The sequence below is a fragment of the Manis pentadactyla genome, chromosome 3 (assembly GCF_030020395.1).
Source record: "Manis pentadactyla isolate mManPen7 chromosome 3, mManPen7.hap1, whole genome shotgun sequence".
Lineage (NCBI taxonomy): Eukaryota > Metazoa > Chordata > Mammalia > Pholidota > Manidae > Manis > Manis pentadactyla.
The window spans coordinates 9,399,660-9,416,491 of NC_080021.1; the positions used below are offsets into that span (position 1 = coordinate 9,399,660).

At 53.9% G+C, this 16,832-nt stretch overlaps 1 protein-coding gene and 1 long non-coding RNA gene across 3 annotated transcripts in view; one reads left to right on the top strand and one right to left on the bottom strand.

The window, feature by feature from the left end:
- CCN4 (cellular communication network factor 4) overlaps nucleotides 1-16,233 on the bottom strand; it is a 33,131-nt gene extending 16,898 nt beyond the window's left edge. Inside the window, exons 1-2 of one of the 2 annotated variants that reach the window (XM_057497731.1) lie at nucleotides 16,138-16,210; nucleotides 15,972-16,024 (exon numbers count right to left, since the gene is read on the bottom strand). In XM_057497731.1, the coding sequence (XP_057353714.1) occupies nucleotides 15,972-16,024; nucleotides 16,138-16,201 (117 nt within the window). In that variant the 5' untranslated portion in view covers nucleotides 16,202-16,210. Of the gene's footprint in view, nucleotides 1-15,971 lie in introns of both variants that reach the window. The other variant, XM_036890544.2, reaches the window with a different exon arrangement.
- On the top strand, nucleotides 1,104-5,042 carry LOC130682798 (uncharacterized). The gene is made up of 3 exons (XR_008996125.1): nucleotides 1,104-2,299; nucleotides 2,951-3,013; nucleotides 4,136-5,042. It is a non-coding gene; the product is annotated as an uncharacterized LOC130682798 (long non-coding RNA).
- Nucleotides 16,234-16,832: the final 599 nt, after the last annotated feature.

Sequence of the window (16,832 nt, forward strand, 5' to 3'; positions counted from 1 at the left end):
AAGGTCAGTGAGGTGCATGCCAGCATGCTTGGCTGTGAGGACCAGTGGCCAGGGGACATGGTCCAGGCTGAGGTGCCAGATTAGTTGGATACTTGGTTCTGGGCTGGACACATAAGCACAATAAAAACTGATTTGACAAATAAAGGGCCCTTGAAAATAAAAAAGGCCAACTTTGATTTGAGGCTTTTACCACTTCTGGGCTTGGTTTCAGCGCTGTCATGCCCACTGCAAGGCCTCTCCTGTGCAGTTCGCTATGACTGAAATGTCCTTCCCACCTCTTCACCCGGGCTATGCTGCTCAGGCCCCATGTTAAGGGCCCTTCCTCAGAGGGGGTGCTCCTGGCCTGCTGACCTGGGAGCACCCGGCATTTCCTGCAGGTGCTCGGCACACTGAGTAATCAGCTGTGTGGGTGTTTGGGAGGTGATTGCCTGTAATGTCCATGGGGATGAGGCAGGGTGGGGGCCCTCCGCACAGGATCTGGCCCACGGCAGCTGCTGGAGGGAGGCCTGAGGGCTGTCTGGGGACCATTTCTCCAGGTGCCGTTGAATCTCTCCCCTCCCTCCTGCCCCATCCTTTCCTCACTGGGGAGAGAGCTACCCGGGATGGCCAAGGAATCATGCCAGCAGCCCTTTCCGTTGCTGTGGGTGACGTGGCTTGGGAAGGCCCTGCCGGCAGGAGCAAAGAGCTCTGGAGGTTGGCAGTGTGGGGCCACACTCACCTGGAAGGCACTAATTTGCTGAGCCTTGCCTGTTTTTCCTCAAAAATACAACATGACACAAAAAACTCCCAAACCCTGAAATCAATGAAACATATACACACCACTCTTCCGGACTCCCTGGAGGGAGACTTCCCTGTTTGTGACACTAGAAGGTTCATAGTTTCATGAGCACCCATGGATCCTCTCTGACCAGTCCTCTGGCCCTTAGGACATACTCTTGGTAGAGGAAATTTAAAAAAGGCCTCTCCTCCAGGAAGCCTTCCATGCCTTTCCCAGGCCATGTTGGAGGCGCGGCCTCCCTGATTAGAACATGAACTTGTAAAGGTCAGGAGCTGTGCCTTGCTTCTCTCTGTGGGCCTGAAACATGGCACATGGCACCCAGAACACAGCAGGGCTTCGCAAGTGCTGCCTGGTGGAGTGGATGGATGGAGGATTGTTGACTACAAGGGTCTGTGGTGTCACTTGATATTCAGGCCTCCTGTCGTGAAACCTCTCCTCTCAGCTCTGATTAAATTTGAGTGTCCAGAAAATAACATGGGGCCTCAGCGGTTGGAAGTGGGTTCTCTCTGTGTGGCCCTGGGCAAGCTTCCTAACCTTTCTGAGCTTCCACATCCATATCTGTGATATGGCCACGAGAATGCCCCCGTCCAACAGCTTTTGGGAGGGTGAGGGGCATTGTGTATGCAGAAGCACTAGTGCAGGCCTGGCACATGGCAGACACACAAGAGCATGACATCCCCCTTGTGCTTCCATGTTGTGTGTCCTCCCCGCCCCCATACGGTCCAGAGCAGGGCTTGGGGGTTTGGACACTTTGAACTGAGCTGGGATGGCCTGTAACCTGACAGGTACCCCCCCTTCTGCATGGTCACTGACTATCCTGGGTTCTCCATGCCAAGTTAAAGCTCCCCAAAGGGAAGCCTTCTTTCCAAGTACCCACGGGAGCCCCAGGGCATGCAGATCCTTAAGGAAAGCTGCAGAGAAGACCCTCTTGGATGAGAGAAGCCATTTAGGGGACCCGTGGGGCCACGGAGAGATGGGGTCTGGGTGGCCGCAGAGCTGAGCCCTTGCTGTTGGCGCCATCTACTGGCGGGAAGCCTCCCAGACCTCAGTACAGCGGAACAGTACTCCGCTGCGCGGTGGGCCTGAGGACTCCCGGGTTTGGTGTGTGCGCCCCAGAATCCCCGCTGCCTTGTCCAGTATTGACACCCCAGAGGATGTGACTGCAGATCGCCAGTGAGCCCACACTCTTCCGGGAAACGAACTCTGTCTCTGAACGTGCGCAAGCAAGGAGGCAGACGGATGGCACGTGGTTCCTGCCCTCCAGGATGGACAGTTCCGTTGGGAAATGCACATTGACCTTTTCGTGCATTCTGTTGTCAGATGCTTAGGAAACACCTACTCTGTGCCAGGCTCAAAGGATGCAAGGGCGCACGAGACGGAGTCACTGCCTGTGGAGGCCAGCAGACATCTAAATGGTGATGTGCTCCATGTGGTCCGTGCTGGAAAGACAAGACGGCGTCTTCGGATCATTTGTTCACCCGGCACCTCCTTAGTCACGCTTTGTGCCAGGCGCTGCTCTAGGTGCTGGGCAGACAGTGGGGGCAAACTGTCTGTGGGGGCACAAAGGAGGGTCAGCAGTGTCTGCTGGGGCTGGAAAGCACTTCTCAGGGAGGAGGTGTGGGGCGTGAAGGGCGAGGGGATAGAGCCGCGAGGAAGGGCATCAGAGCAGAAGGGCCAGCAGGTGCGAAGGCGATGAGCTGGGAGAGGGCTTGTGCCTGGGGCCCGGCTGGCGTGGTCAGCTGGTGCGTGCGGGGCGGGAGGTGGGAGAAGGCAGTGGCTGGACTGCAGAGGTCAAGGAGGGCCTTGAATGTCTTGTGAAGGCCTCGGGCCTTGGCTGGCTGGCTGGCATCTGCTGCAGTGAGGCTGGAGGAATTTAGCAGAATCATAGGAGCAGATTTGTGTTTCAGGGACATGGCACTGTGTCAAGTCTAGCCTTTGCCACATACTGTCCAAGTGACTCCGGGAGTTCACTTTCTGAACCTGGGCTTTCTCTATAGCATTTCTCCATGGCGTTTCTGTATCTGGCTGCAAGCCCCAAATGAGATCATGGCTATAGCCTCTGGCTTGGCCTAGCCAGGCCATCCATTGCGGACCATCGCTCTGGTGACCACTAGGGGCCAGTCTTGTGCTAGCCCTCAGTTCCTGGCTCATTTCCTTCTGTCTTCCCTGCAGGGGCTGGTGTTATGATCTACATTTCACGGATCGGGAAAGCGACTTGCCCACAGTCAAAACGTGGTAAGCAAAAGAAATCTGTTGGGTGCATGCCTTTCCCACTGCTGTGCATGAAGGAGACTTTTCTAACGGAAGAAGCTGGGTGTAAGGTAGAGAGGCGTTATGAGAGGACGTAGACAGCCATTTGGGCTGGCAGCTGCTGGCCTCACAAAACCTGTCACATAGCATGTGCCAGTAGGCATCTGCCAGCAGAATGAATGAAAAAGTCGATGTACATTTCCGACTAAATGGTCTGGCTACTCCAGAACACCACACTGGGCCCAAGGAAATGTCTAGAGCCTCTGTATCAGAGCTGCACTCCCCAGGCCACCCCACGGCATCATCCTGGCCTCTGCTACTTGAGTGGACTCTTTGTGGGGCTCCTGCACCCCAACTTGTGGTGCCCATGCAGTGACAGAACAGGGAGCTTGGGCCCCTGGGCTGCTCATCTCTGGTGGACAATGGGAATATGACTCATGTGAGTCTCTGTTTTTAAACTAAAAGCTCTTGCAATTCCTGTTTAAGCAATAGGTGTTGGGCAAAACCCACAGAATGCAGAGGCTGGCTCAGCTAGCTGGGGAAACAGGAAGCTCTGGAGGAGGCGCTGTGCAGCCCAGCAGCAACAGACACGGAAGCTGGTGAATCAGCCCAGAGACTTCTCTAGAATCTTCCAAATGGGATTTTCCTTCTGGGGCTGAGGCTCTGCCCAGAACTCCAGGATGCTTGGCTGGGTCCTTGGGATTCCCAAGGCTCTTCCCAGGCTCCCACTTGCCTTGGGTTTTAGGAGCCTCTCCCCTGCATTCCCCAGCCACAGGCAGGAGTCAGCCCCCAAAGCTGTCCCCTAGTCCAGACAGCTCTGGCTGTTGACCTTTTATTCACTTTGAGCTCTCTGAGCCAGAGTGACTGTGCCTATTCTGCAGATGCAGAAACTGATCTTTGCAAACTCACTGCCGTATGGGGCCTCCACAGTTTTTTCTAACAGCAGAAGCTAAGAGGGATAAAAAGGGGAAAACAAAACAATCGTAAGGCAAGGGGAATGTTGTCTAGGGAAGGCCAGAGAAAGAAGAGCCTTGGGCACTTCCAAATCGCAGTTGTTCACGTAAAAGTCTCTTTTATGATGTGCATGTGGAATTGGACTCCCCACAGATACTACTGCATTTGCTGCGAAGACAGAGAGGCAGAGGCGATCCCAGCGGCTGCCTAGGACAGGGTGTCCGGTGCTCTGCAGTCACAGTCTGCTCCTGTCGGTTCTGCATGCTTGGCCTGAGTGCACCAGCCTCACCTACCCTCCCGCAGTACCTCCCCAGGGACCCCTCCCCACAGCCCAGGCAGCCGTCTCAGATGGAATCGCTTCCTACAGTGGTTCCCAAACTTTGCTGGATGTTAGAACCACCAGAACCTTTAATAAACACTGACACCTGGCCACTGTCCCCAGAAATTCTGACTTAAGTTGTCTGGGCAGGAGGCTGGGCACAGGGTTCTCCCAGGTGCCTCGGAAGGCCCTGTCTTCCCTTAATAGATCCCTGGATCCTACTCTGAATATTCAGCATCAGTCCTAGGTCTTCAGCGTCAGACCTGGCAGAAACACAGCAGTCCATGATCTCACAGGCGGACACACTGCTCAGTTACCCCCTTGGACACTAATGAAAAATGCTGTGCTTTGCCCTTAATGTTTTATGAAAATGACTAAAACTTGGAAAACATAAAAAAGCAGCAGCTCCTCATGGCCAGATCCCTAGCATCTGCCGTGGTCTGAATGTTTGTGTCTCCTCAAATTGTAACCTCTGAAGTGACGGTATCAGGAGGTGGGGCCTTTGGGACTGACTAGGTCGTGAGGATGGATCCCTTATGAATGGGGTTAGTGAGACCCCCATGGAGCTCCCGGGCCCCTTCCTCCAGGTGTGGACATGGTGAGAAGATACTCGCTATGAACCGGGACGCGGGTCCTCACCAGAACATGATGATGCTGGCACCGTGATCTTGGGCTTCCAGCTTCCAGACTGTGAGAAATAAATTTCTGTTGTTTATAAGCTAAGCCACCCAGTCTGTAGTACTTTGTTATAACTACCTGAATGGATTAAGACAGTGTCTGATACTTGGCCATCTGGACAAGCAGGGTAATGGATAGGCAGGTTAAAAGCAATGAATTGGTCCCTTCAATCATATTTATTGGACAGATTCAAATTAGGAAGGAAAAAAATTATATCCCCTGTTGAAAATGCTGCAAATGAATTTTTGAGATGCTGTTCAAAGGTGAGCAGTACCTATGAATGTTACAGGTTTTTCCAGCTCTTTGAAAATGAACTTGGGGACAGGTAAATCTACAATTTGGCTTTTGTATGTCAGTTTTAGTTCATTTTCACAGAAGTGCATGTAGTAGGCATGGGAGCAGCGGGTAGGAAGCTGGCTGTGGGGAGGTGATCCACCCAGGGGGATGGAAACATCCTGCTTGTAATGAAGATGGACCCTGAGCTCTTCTGAGAATGCGTGTGGGTCATTGGTGAATAGGCGCTAGGATGAAGGAAAGGGTAACCGTTTCCTAAGCCCCTGCCACTCCCAACTTTGTGACCTGGGGCTGTGCTCACCCTCTCTGAGCGTCTGTCTTCATTTGAAGGTGGTCTGATGACAGCATCCTCCGGCAGCCTTCATGGGAAGTTAATGGTATTATCCCCACTTCACAGATGAAGAAACTGAGGCTTAGAGATCCTAAGTAATCTTCTAAAGGCCTCCCAGCTGGAAAGTGGTCTATGACGCTGGTTGTCCCTCGGAGCCCTGCTCTTACCCGCCACGTGGCACTACTCCACCACTCATCCACATTCCCACCCGTTCACCCAATCCTCCATCACACACATGCACCACGCATTTACTGTGCAGCTGGTGCTCACATGGACAAGATGTGGCCCTTACCTGAAGGGAGTCACACTACAGAGACTGGCAAAAGATTATGTGGCTCAGGGTGGTGGGGGTTGTAGGGGAGTGGAACCAAGCTGCCACGGGCCCCCAGAAGAGGAGATGAGAGCCTCGGTGAGGTTTCTAAGAGGCATGGCGCCCTTTCCCGCCTCCTCTGTGCCCAGCGCTGCACCCAGCAGGCACGGCCCGGGCCAGCGCTCAGTGACCAGGGGCTGAACAGTCCTCAGCCGGGCTTGCCTGCCTCTGGGAGGCCACACCCAGATCCTCCACAAGGGGGCAGGGTTGAGTCAGAAATGACCCACGCCGGCCCCAGTGGGCCCTGGGAGCTTTAGAAAGGGCTGCCAAGCTTGGAAGCAGTTTCTGTTTGCTCCCTTCACTGCGGGGAGTGGGAGCATGTGGCCCCCAGACCAGGCCCAGAGCTGTGGAACCCCCGTGGCCCACCCACCCTCCCCACTACATTGCTCTAGCATTTCTGGTACAAACGCCCAGGGTAGTTGCAATGGGAGCTGGTAGACACGAGTTTTCTGAGCTCCTCTGAGGGGTGTACCCCTAGACACCTTCCCTGGGTCCTGGGTGAGGGCCACCCTCCAGTGGGGTCACTGTCCCAGAAGACCCTTATCCCCGTACCCGTGAAGTGACCTGGCCTGAGCTTTCAGAGGACCCAGTACTGCCCAGGGCCTCCCACACTGATTCTGGCTCCCCTGGTGGGATTTGCAGGGAACTGAGGGGCCCCACGGCTGACTCAGTGTTGGTGGGACTGCATGTGATGGGATGTGCAGGGTTTTGAGATTTTCTGCTAATTGGTTTTGTAAACATGCAGTTCTTGAGCTTCTGGCAGGGGAAGTCTATTTTACATGGACAAGGTGGAAGGGGCAGGAAGTCAGGTTTCTTCCTGAATAACGAGCCCCTGTGCGTTCTTCGAGTCATTCATCAAACATATAAAGCACTTATTAAGTTCCAAGCACAAATCCTCAGGGAATGCCCAGCCTTCTGAGGAGACAGGAATATAAAAAAGGCAGCTGCCTCATAGAATAAGGGTCGGAAACTGCACCCCGCAGGACACATGGGGCCCATGTGTTTTTGTAAGGGCCAAGAATGGATTTTATATCTTTAAGGGTTGTAAAGAAACAACAGCAAAATAAACAAACAAATAAATAAATAAATAGCAGAGAGGAATGTTCCACAGAGACCTTATAGCCCACAAACCTAGTATATTTACTATCTGATCTTTCATAGGAAACGTTTGCTAACTTCTGCTGTAAAAGGATAATACTACAGTGACAGCAATGCTTATAGAGTGTGTATCAGTTACAGGCATTTCCTCAGCACCATAAATGTGAACAAGTATAAAACATGTTTGTTCTTTATGAGAGGCATGTTCAATACCCACAAAAGTTGGCAGAATAATATGAGAATAACATAACCTCACATACCTATCACCAGCTTCAATAATTAGCAACATTTTCTGTCTCTTGCTTCATCTGTTTCTCCCACCTACCCGCACACTTCATTCTCCATACATCATGTGATTTTCTCTGGAACTCTTCAAAGTGTGCTCTTAAGTACAAGGAATTTTTAAAATGGAACTCCCATACAATCATCACACCAGTAAAATTAGTTACAATTTTGTAATTTTCTCTGGTTAACACCCAGTCCATATTCAAATCTCACCGATTCTCTCAAAGATCTTTTTTTAATCAGAGAGTTTTTCTGAGTCACGATCAACACAGGTCTACATGTTGTTCTCCATTTTGCCTTTTATTCCTCTTACTAGTTTACATTCTAAATAAGTCATTTGCTTAAGCAGCCTGCCTGAGCTTCTGGATTGGGCCCTGATTCTGGCGGGGAGGACAGACAGAGGCAAGCCACTGGCCCTCAAGGACACCCCTGGGCAGGTCCTGCTAGCCCCACCTGGGGAGCTGGGTGCTTTGGAAGCATGGATGGCATGAAGATTCACAGCACTCGGGGCCTCAATTTCCTCCTCTGTGAAGTGGGGATGTGAAGGCTCCTGCCACTCAGGGCTCTCTCATGAGACTAACTGAGCTACTTTGGTCTGGGCACACAGTGAGGGCCCCATAAAGGCTGGTGCTTTGGATTGTTTAATAGCTCAGGTTTACAAGTGTCAGCAAGTGGCTACTTGGAGTACAGGCTGGAAACAGCTGTTCAGGAAGCCTACGTGTGTGTGCGTGTGTGTGTGTGCATGGGGGCAGACTGAAATACCAAGCAGCAGCTAAAAGGGCAGAGAGATGGCTGCAGCCCCTGACCCATGCAGCATCCGCTCACTGGCCGCTGCTGTCCAAGAACTCTCACATGCTGGGCCTTGAAGACAGTGTCCCATGGTCCCAAGGCACCTTGATAGTCACTGTCTCGGTGGCTGCCCGGCAAGCTCCTCCCTGGCACCTGACCTCCGTGGCTCCCTCAGGCCCGAGGGCTCTGTGGACGGGCTTTGAAGCCCATTGTACAGATGAAAGCTGGAGCCCAGGCAGGGTGTGCTGGAGCTGGCTGTGCACCAGGCGACACTAGCACGCCCTCCTGCCTAGAGCACAGGCAGGGTGGGTTTCTGGTCTCTGCTTTCAGATGAAGAAACTGAGGCATAAAGACAAAGCCAGAGCCTGCCAGAGAGCAGGTGCGACTCCTCGCTCTGGGCTCAGGGCCCAGCCCAGAAGCTCCTACTGGCCCTCCGTCCTCTCAGCTGCAGGACCCGGGCCCTCTGGGCAGATTCCCGCCTTCTCCCTCCCACCTCCACGTCTGAAGGTCAGAGGTCCACCCTCCCTCACCCCGTTTGCTCACATCCTGCTCAGCACAGGCAGGTGTGATTCTGGTTTTATTTATTAATTCATTGACAGCAACCAGCAAACACACATCAGGCACCATAATGTGCCTGTGTGGTGACAGCAGCACGGAGCAGAAAGAGTGGCAGGTCGGGAAGGGAGGGAGCACGGCACGTCCAAGGGCAGGGAGGGGGCATGTCCTGCAGGGGCAAAGGGCCGGGAGGGAGGCCGCTCATCTGCGGGGCGAGGTCGGGGAGAGCTTGAGCTGAGTGACATGCCCCCCCCCGGGCAAGAGCCAGGACCCACCGCTTGGGGGGATGCCAGCTGCTCCCCCTGGGGGAGGCCAAGGGCAGCTCCGGGATGGGTGCCGTGTACGATGGCAGGATTTCATGGACAGATAAGGCAGGAAGGCATTTCTGGCAGAAGGAACAGCATGGGCTGTGTGCCGAGGTGGGGACACTTGAGTATTTGGGAGAACAGCTCCTGAAGTAGGACAGAGATTAGCAAGGACAGTCCCCCAGGGAGAGGCTGGAAAACAGGTTCAGGCCAGACTCAGAGGAGGAAAGAAAGGGATCCTTCTGGGCAAGGGTCACCCCAGGCTGTGTCCAACCCAGCTAGCTCTCTGACGCAGCTGCACTCAGAGGTAGGTCCCATGTCTCACAGATGAGGAAACCGAGGCCCAGAAAGTAAGGTGCTCACGCTGGTCCCCTTTCCACTTTCAGACTCTGTGGTTTGCCCTGGATCATTCTGACCGCAGAGCTCACTCTCCCCCCAGCAAGGTGCATGTGTGGACCGGAGCTTCTGATCAAGGGGCAATCCCTGGGGGTGAAGGAGGGCCCGGCTGCAGGCTGGAAAGCCCTGCTGGCAGCCGGAGGAGTGGGGGGCCAGAGGCGCTGGCTGGGGTGGTAAGCGTGGGTGACGGCCCAGGGTTCTGAGCGGGCAGATGGAGGCAGTATTCACTGAGATGGGGGGGGCAGGCAGGGTCCGAAGCCTTTCACTGGCAGGTGTCATCTCCTGGGGTGCTTCCTGGACTTGCCAGGCCTCAGGGATCATCTGGATGGGGAGTGCCAAGGCTCTGGGGCCCCGGACCCCAGCCCGGCCCAGCTCAGCAGGCCTGGGGGAGCCTGGCACTGGCTTTCACAGGTGTTACCTGAGGATCCTAAGGGCCAGGCCTGGCTGGGGAACCAGGAGGTGATGGGGCCTCTTGGGGATTAAGGGAAGCTGGCGGTACACGTCCCAGTTGTATGACATGGGGATCCACTCTAAGGTTGGAAGAGGAGACGTGGGCCAAGAAGAAAACATTTTTAGAGGCCTTAAAAGGAGGAAGCATGCCTAAAGTGACAGCCATGAGGCCAGGACACCATGTTTTAGGTGCAAAGGCCAATGACACCCCTCCTAGAGCAGCAGCAGCGTGAATCCCTGCAAGTTACGGTGCCTGAGCCCTGCTGCTGGGGAGGCGGCGAGCTCCCCCGGTGAGTGGAGAGTGACCCGGACTCCGCGGGGGCTCCAGCCGAAGCAAGCCTGGGGGCAAGTCCAAGCCCTCATTTCCAGGACTAGGAAGTGAGCACTGCTAGGGCCAGTGGCTTTCCTGTAGTCACAGCAACGAGCTCTTCCCTGGGTCTTCAGCTGTCCCAGCACGTCTACTGTCCGGCCCCAAGGACAGGGTTCTGCACTTTGCCTCCCAGATTATTCCTGTTCCCTTCACCCCCTTCCAGGCCTGGGCAGGCTCATAGCACACACCCCTTCTCTCCGCTCCAAGACTCAACGCAGATCCCCTGAGGGGTGGGGTGGACCCCTGCTTCCCCTTGGAGCCTGGGCTCTCATTTCCTCTCACTCCCTCTCCCGGCCCCGCCAAAACTTAGCAGACCCCCAGTCTGTGTCCCAAGCCTGGACTTGCCTCCAAATAGGGGAGCTCGGGGGACGGGGGGCAAAGATTATATCCCATCCCCTGGAATGTCCATTATTTACATTTTGAGAGGCCCATCTCTCTGCCTCCCTTCCCCACTCCACCTCCCTCTTTCAGGGACAGGAGGAGGGTGGCTGGTTAACAGAGTGTCAAGGTTGGAGGAGAGACTAGAGTCTCTCCAATTGAGTGGTTTTTGAAATCAAGTGTGCGTAAGAATCATCAGGATGCCAGTTCATGAGAAGGTGACTGGCGGGGGTTTCCCAGGGATTCAGGCAACTGGCTTTTTCTCCTGCAGCCCTCTGACCTTCCCTCTCGGATTCCTCAACACACTGCCCTCGGCTAGTGCAAAAATCTCTCTCTAACCCCTGAGCCATCCTCAGTAGATAGAGAGAGATGACTGTTTATCACTGTCTCTCTAGGAATAGGGTAGGGGCTGGTGCAGAGCAGAGCTGTTAGTGAAACAAATTAGTGGATGGGCTGTGAAAACCACAGTCACTGTCACCACCTACAACACTTATCACAAGCATCATCACCTCCACCCTTATCGTCGCCACCAGCCCCTCCACCACCACCATGACCCTGGCTGTCACTGTCGATCAGCGTCATCACCGTCGCTGCCTATCGTTGCTGCCGTCACCATTATTGTCACCATAATCAGTATTTCCTCCTCTTCCTCGATGACCCAAAAGTGTTCTTTGCCTTCCTCTAAGGGTGCTGAGGAGTTGGTCCGGATGTGGGAACTTTGGAATCTTCAGAAGACCGGCCTTGCACTGAGCTCAGCACAGCCCACCCATTCATCTGCCCTTCTCCCCACCCTGCCAGGGTCAAGCTTGGGGTCTTTACAAACCCCTGATCCCTTGCTTGCCCTGGTACTTGTCTGCAGCCAGTGCTTTCACTCTAGCTGGGATGCCCTGCCCTGCTACTGGAACAACGGGAACTGTTTCCCATTGCCCCCCGGGTATGCAGGGGCTTCCTGTACTTTATCTCCATTTCATTATTTAATCCTCCCAACAACTCCAAGACATGAGTACTAATGTTATGCCTTTTTACTGACAAAGAAACTGGCTCAGAAAAGCTGGGTTCCTTGTCCAAGGGTGCACAGCTTATAAATAGAGGAGTTGGGATTAGGACCCTCAATATTTTTCCCTCCCCACCTATTATAATTCCTCTATGTATCCTCGTGTCTTTCCATACTGATGCTAACTAGCAAAATATAATGAGACATATATGTAAATTTACATTGTATAGTAGCCATATTAAAAAGTAATAAGAACCAAGCAACATTTACTTTAATAATAATTTTGTTTAACCCAATATATTAAAAATATTATCATTTCAACTTGGAGTCAACAGAAAAAATTATAATGAGGATTCTTTGTTCCTGTGCTCAGACTAAATCTTTGCAATCCGATGTGCAGCACATCTCATTTGGGACTAGCCAAGTTTCAGGAACTCAGTGGCCCCGTGTGGCAAGTGGCTACCGATTGGTCAGTGCCGCTCTAGCCAATAATGAACGTGTCTGCCTCCCAGGTGTGTGGTTTTCCGGTGAGTTGCTATGCAGAGCACTTTGGACACTGCCCGGAACCCGGTCAGTGCTGGTCGGTGTCTGCTCTCCTTATCAGCCATATCTCTGGGGCATGCGGGCTCCCCAGGGGCTGAATGAACGAACAAGGTGACACTCACAGGATTGTGAAATTCTATCTCAACTCTTCCTTCCCTGCTTTGCTTCCCGGGCTGAGTTGGCATCCCTCCCAGCCCCTCCTAGGACCCCACCCTGGACCTGTCTCGCTTTCCTTACTCCCATATGGAGCATGCAGTGTGCATAGCAACCCCTCCCTGCTGCCCAGAGAGATGGCCAAGGTTCCTGGGAAGAATCCTGGGGTTTCTGTTGATACAAAGCCAAAGGCATCCTCCTGTCCCTAGGCAACTTTGCTGGCATGGAGCTGGGACCTTTTCTAAGCCCTGGGGGAGGTGAGTCTGCTGAGGGCCCGGAGGTACTGCCCAGCCTGCGGTCGGGGTCTGGCCTCCCAAGGAGCACCGCTCCCACATCCATTCCGGAGCCAAGCCCTCGCCCACTGCTGTGCCCAGGCGGAAAATGCCTGTCCTCGCGGCAGGGCCCCAGCTGGGAGCAGAGCATCCAAGCTGCCAGAAGAGTCTCTGTAGGGAGCTGGTGGGTGTGGGGCTTTGGCTGGGGTGCGACATGCTGGCTCAGGTCCAAACTGTGGACAGGAGGTGTAAAGGAGGCATGTCATTTTGGGTTCTTGCATTTTTTTTTAAAAAGGATATTGCCACATGCCCCGGTCCACATTGCTCTGCAACGGATCTTCAGAGTGGAGAATGAGATTGCATTTCACACTCAAAGCACAAATCCTCATGTGCTCACACACACCATGGAGAACTATACCCTCAGACAAGTCACAATCTCAGACATACACATGCGCACACACCCCTGCATATACCTGTGCACATCCCACATACACGTATATGGGAGAAGGAGTATGGGTCTCACCTGTACACAGACTACCACAGCCCTAGCGTGTGTCCAGGAATTTATCAGCACAGCATTTGTCTACCCAGTCACACGCATCTGAGATGCTTCCCTCGAGCAATCCCATGTTTCCTCCCAAGCAGGAGGGAGCTTGGTGGGGCTGAGATTGTTAGCACCAATTAATAAGAGAGGACAGTGTGGTCTCGGCTGGTTAAGGGTTTGCTGAAGCTGGTGCAGCCAGGGGCTGAGCCTGCACCCAGCCTCTCGTTTCTCGATGCATCACTCCTGTCACCTCCCATTCCAACGTGTGGGTACTTGTCACTTGTCTCACTCGCCTGTAAGCTCTGTAGAGGCGGGACCATGTGCTTCTCACATCTTCACAAGTACATGGACCAGGGAGTCAGCAGGCTGTATTGCAAAGAGCTAGACCTAAATTCAAAATCACCTTCACTGATTACCAGCTGTGTGACCTGGGGCAAATTCTTCAACCTCTCTGAGCTTTGGTTTTTGCATCCACAAAGGGGGATGTTTACATCTGCTTAATAGTATTGCCATGGGAATTTTAAGAGGAGCTCAAAAAATGTTAATAAACATATGTTGGATGAATTGAGGAAGGTTTTCTCTATCTACAGCCTTTGACGCAAGGCTTGGCAGTGCTCACTAAACACAGCCCCTTTCTCTTAGCACATGGGTGGGTACTCAATACATGTCGAAAGAAAAGAACAAAGGGATAGACAAACAAGTCATATCTACAGACACTTTTATCATATATATTACATTCCAGAATATACTTGGCTACATTTCTGAGATCACCACCCCAACCCATTCCCTAATTAATCTCTTCCTGGGATGGCATTTTCCTCCTTCAATTACAGATTAGATAATGCTCTACTGTGTGATAGGGCAAAGCATCCCACACAACTCTACTTCCTTAAAGTTTTCTTGGCAATTCTCACAAACTTTCTTCCATATGAACATCTATAGTCATTTTTTCCATGAAAGTCCCCCTGGGGCCCTGAAAGGCCTTGCATTCTGCTGCAGAGTGCTTCGGGAAGGACGGCCGTGTGTGGAATCTGGCTATAAAGTGAAGCACTGGTCGCCATCCGTCTCAGACCCCTCCCTGGCCACCCCGCAAGGCCCACAGAGCTCTGGCTCTGGACTTTGCAGGGAGCTCTGGCATCAGGAACTAAGTGTGGGCTGGCAGGTGTTGGGTGCCTAGAGAAGGTCTCTTGGTAGGGGCTGCCCAGAGTAGGGGTCCTTCCCCTCCACCCAGGAGGCTTCCCCCCATCCTGCTGTTTGGATCTCTCTGGACTCCCACGCCTGTGCTGTGTGTCCCCTTGACCAAGCCCATGGGTCTGGGCCCCGCTCTTCCCAGCACCGCCTTCTCTGGGAGGTCCACGGGGCTCCCTGTGGCCACCCCCACCGCCTCTCCTGTCCTCTGCTGGCTCACACTCTGGCTACCCACCCCCTCACCTCCTCTCCATCCAGACCCTGAAGTAAAGGCTGATGCAGCCCCTCTGACTGCTCGAGTCTGTTGGAAAGACTCAATTTCCCTTAAACTAGGAAAGCTCTGGAAAGAAGAGGAGGAGTTGGCAGGAAAAGATCTCAATTCGAGCCCTGGCCACTTATTCATTGTGAGACCCTGGGCAAGTCCCTCACTTGCTCTAAGTCTCCATTTTGCTTATTTGTAAAATGGACTTAATATATATATATATTTTTTGTAGGATGGTTTGGCACCAGCTATGGGCAGCACCGAGCAAAGTATGGGGGATTTAACAATGAATCACACAGACATGCTCCCTGCCTTCACGATACACACAAGGGTACTTGGAGGAATACCCGCCCCTCAGCGTCTGCCAGGCAACTGGCCCCCGGCTGGCTGTCAGCTCCCAGCCTCAGACCTGCTTGAGTCAGAACAGTGTCTTGGAGCCCATGGGCAAGTAGCTTTGCCCCCAAGCCTCAGTTTCCTCACCCACAAATGGTGCGCATTCGTCCCAAAGGAAGCTACCAGCGTAAGTGGATAATAAAACCCCTCTCACCATCTTCCCTCTGCCTCTTGGATTTATGACTGGCAGCGAGCCTGGCCCGGGCTGTGGGGTCTTGGATGCAGCTCTCCCAGCTGCCCACCTCCTGCCTGTCCTGTGCCTGCCCGCATGCCCCGAGCCAGCAGGCTGGCTGGCTGCTGCCACGTGTCCTGCCCTCCCGGCTTCTTGGAGGTGCAGACCTTCCTGCCCTGCCATTGGTGAGTCCTGGGATGGAGGTGGGAGAGCAAGAACCCTCAGGATACTCCTGAAACAGCGGGCTTCATGTGCAGGACACAAGCGTGCATGCTCATAAACTGTAGGTGGCTGCGCCAGACCCAGGCAGCCGCCGTGGGGAATAGAAATCATCCCAAGCCCTCTTAGCTCGTGAGAGGCACTTTTGTTGAAAGCTGGCATTTTCCTTTCCAGCTTTTCTTGGCATTTTCCAGCTCCCCTCCTTATAGTACCTCCAATAGTTGGAGGCTAACGTTCCAAACCCCAACTCTAGAAGTCCAACAACCTCCTGCTTTGTGCTGCTCCGGGGCAAGGAGTGACTAGGCCAAGGTCACACAGCCAGACTGAGTAGAGCTGGGTCTGGAGCCCAGGGCCCCCGACTCCCAGCTCCACCGAGTACCCCTTTCTGCTGTGTGTCGGGGGGGCAGAGTGAGTCAAGGACCACCTGTCGGCTCTGTCTCCCCCTCCCTGCACCCCGCCAGGATCAGCCGGCCCCATGCAGCCCTGCTCCTCACCCTGGGCCCCCGTGCCCCTCGGGGGGCACGTCTTCATCCCCCAGCCCTTCCAGCTCTCCGCATCTGCCCACCCCAGGAGCCCAGCGGTGGAGAAGGGAGCTGAGGTCCCTGTCCCAGCCCCTCCAGGCAGGACTCACCGTGGCCACCACCGTCACTGCTGCCAGCGTCCAAGGCAGGAACCACCTCATGCCTGGAAGTCAGTAGCAAAGGCATTAAGCAGGAGCCCAGAGGACCCGGCCACCTCTTGGGGGAGCTGGGCCAAAACTGGCCTGGCCCATCAGGAGCACCAGATACGCCTCTTACCGCAGCCCTTGGGGGGTTTTATTAAAGCAAGATCTGACGTCAGGGTGAAGCACAAACCCTGCATTTTCTTCTGAAAAAACTTTTCCTGCCTCTCTCTCTTTTTTTTCTTTCTTCCCTCTGTCCCCACCTCCAGCCCCAGCTTGGCCAGCCTCTCCGGCTCTGACAGCTCTTAAAGGGAAAGTTACAGGGCTATGATTTCACTCCGCGGCCGTAAATTCTCACCGAAGGAGCCGGGGTCATCCTGCCAGGTATTTCACAAAGGTGGGGAGGGAGAAATCGTGGGAGGCTGTGGAAGTGCAGTAACCCTGGGGGGCAGGGGCTTTCAAGGTGCTCCCAGCGGGAAAATAGCCTCCCCCCATTTCTTCAGGCTGCTCCTACTTCTGGTTTACATTTGTCGTCTCTCACTCTCCTCTCTCTGGCTGCAAGCAAAGGAGGATGGCTTTTAGTTCCCAGATTGAGAAATGATAGGAATTCACAAAGGAACTCAGCGTGGGGCTCAGATTTTCATCATCCGCACGACAAATTAAAGCGTGGCTACCAATCTGTGGGAGCTCCCTTAGCCAGAGGCCCTTTGGTGTGGAGCTGGTGGGTTTGGGGGGCCTGGCTGTCACCCCCTGCTGGGTACTTGCCTCACAGGTGAGGGGTGTCTAAGGGGCCTGCTCTGCCCTTGACCAGCCCCCTCATCTCCTGTGGAC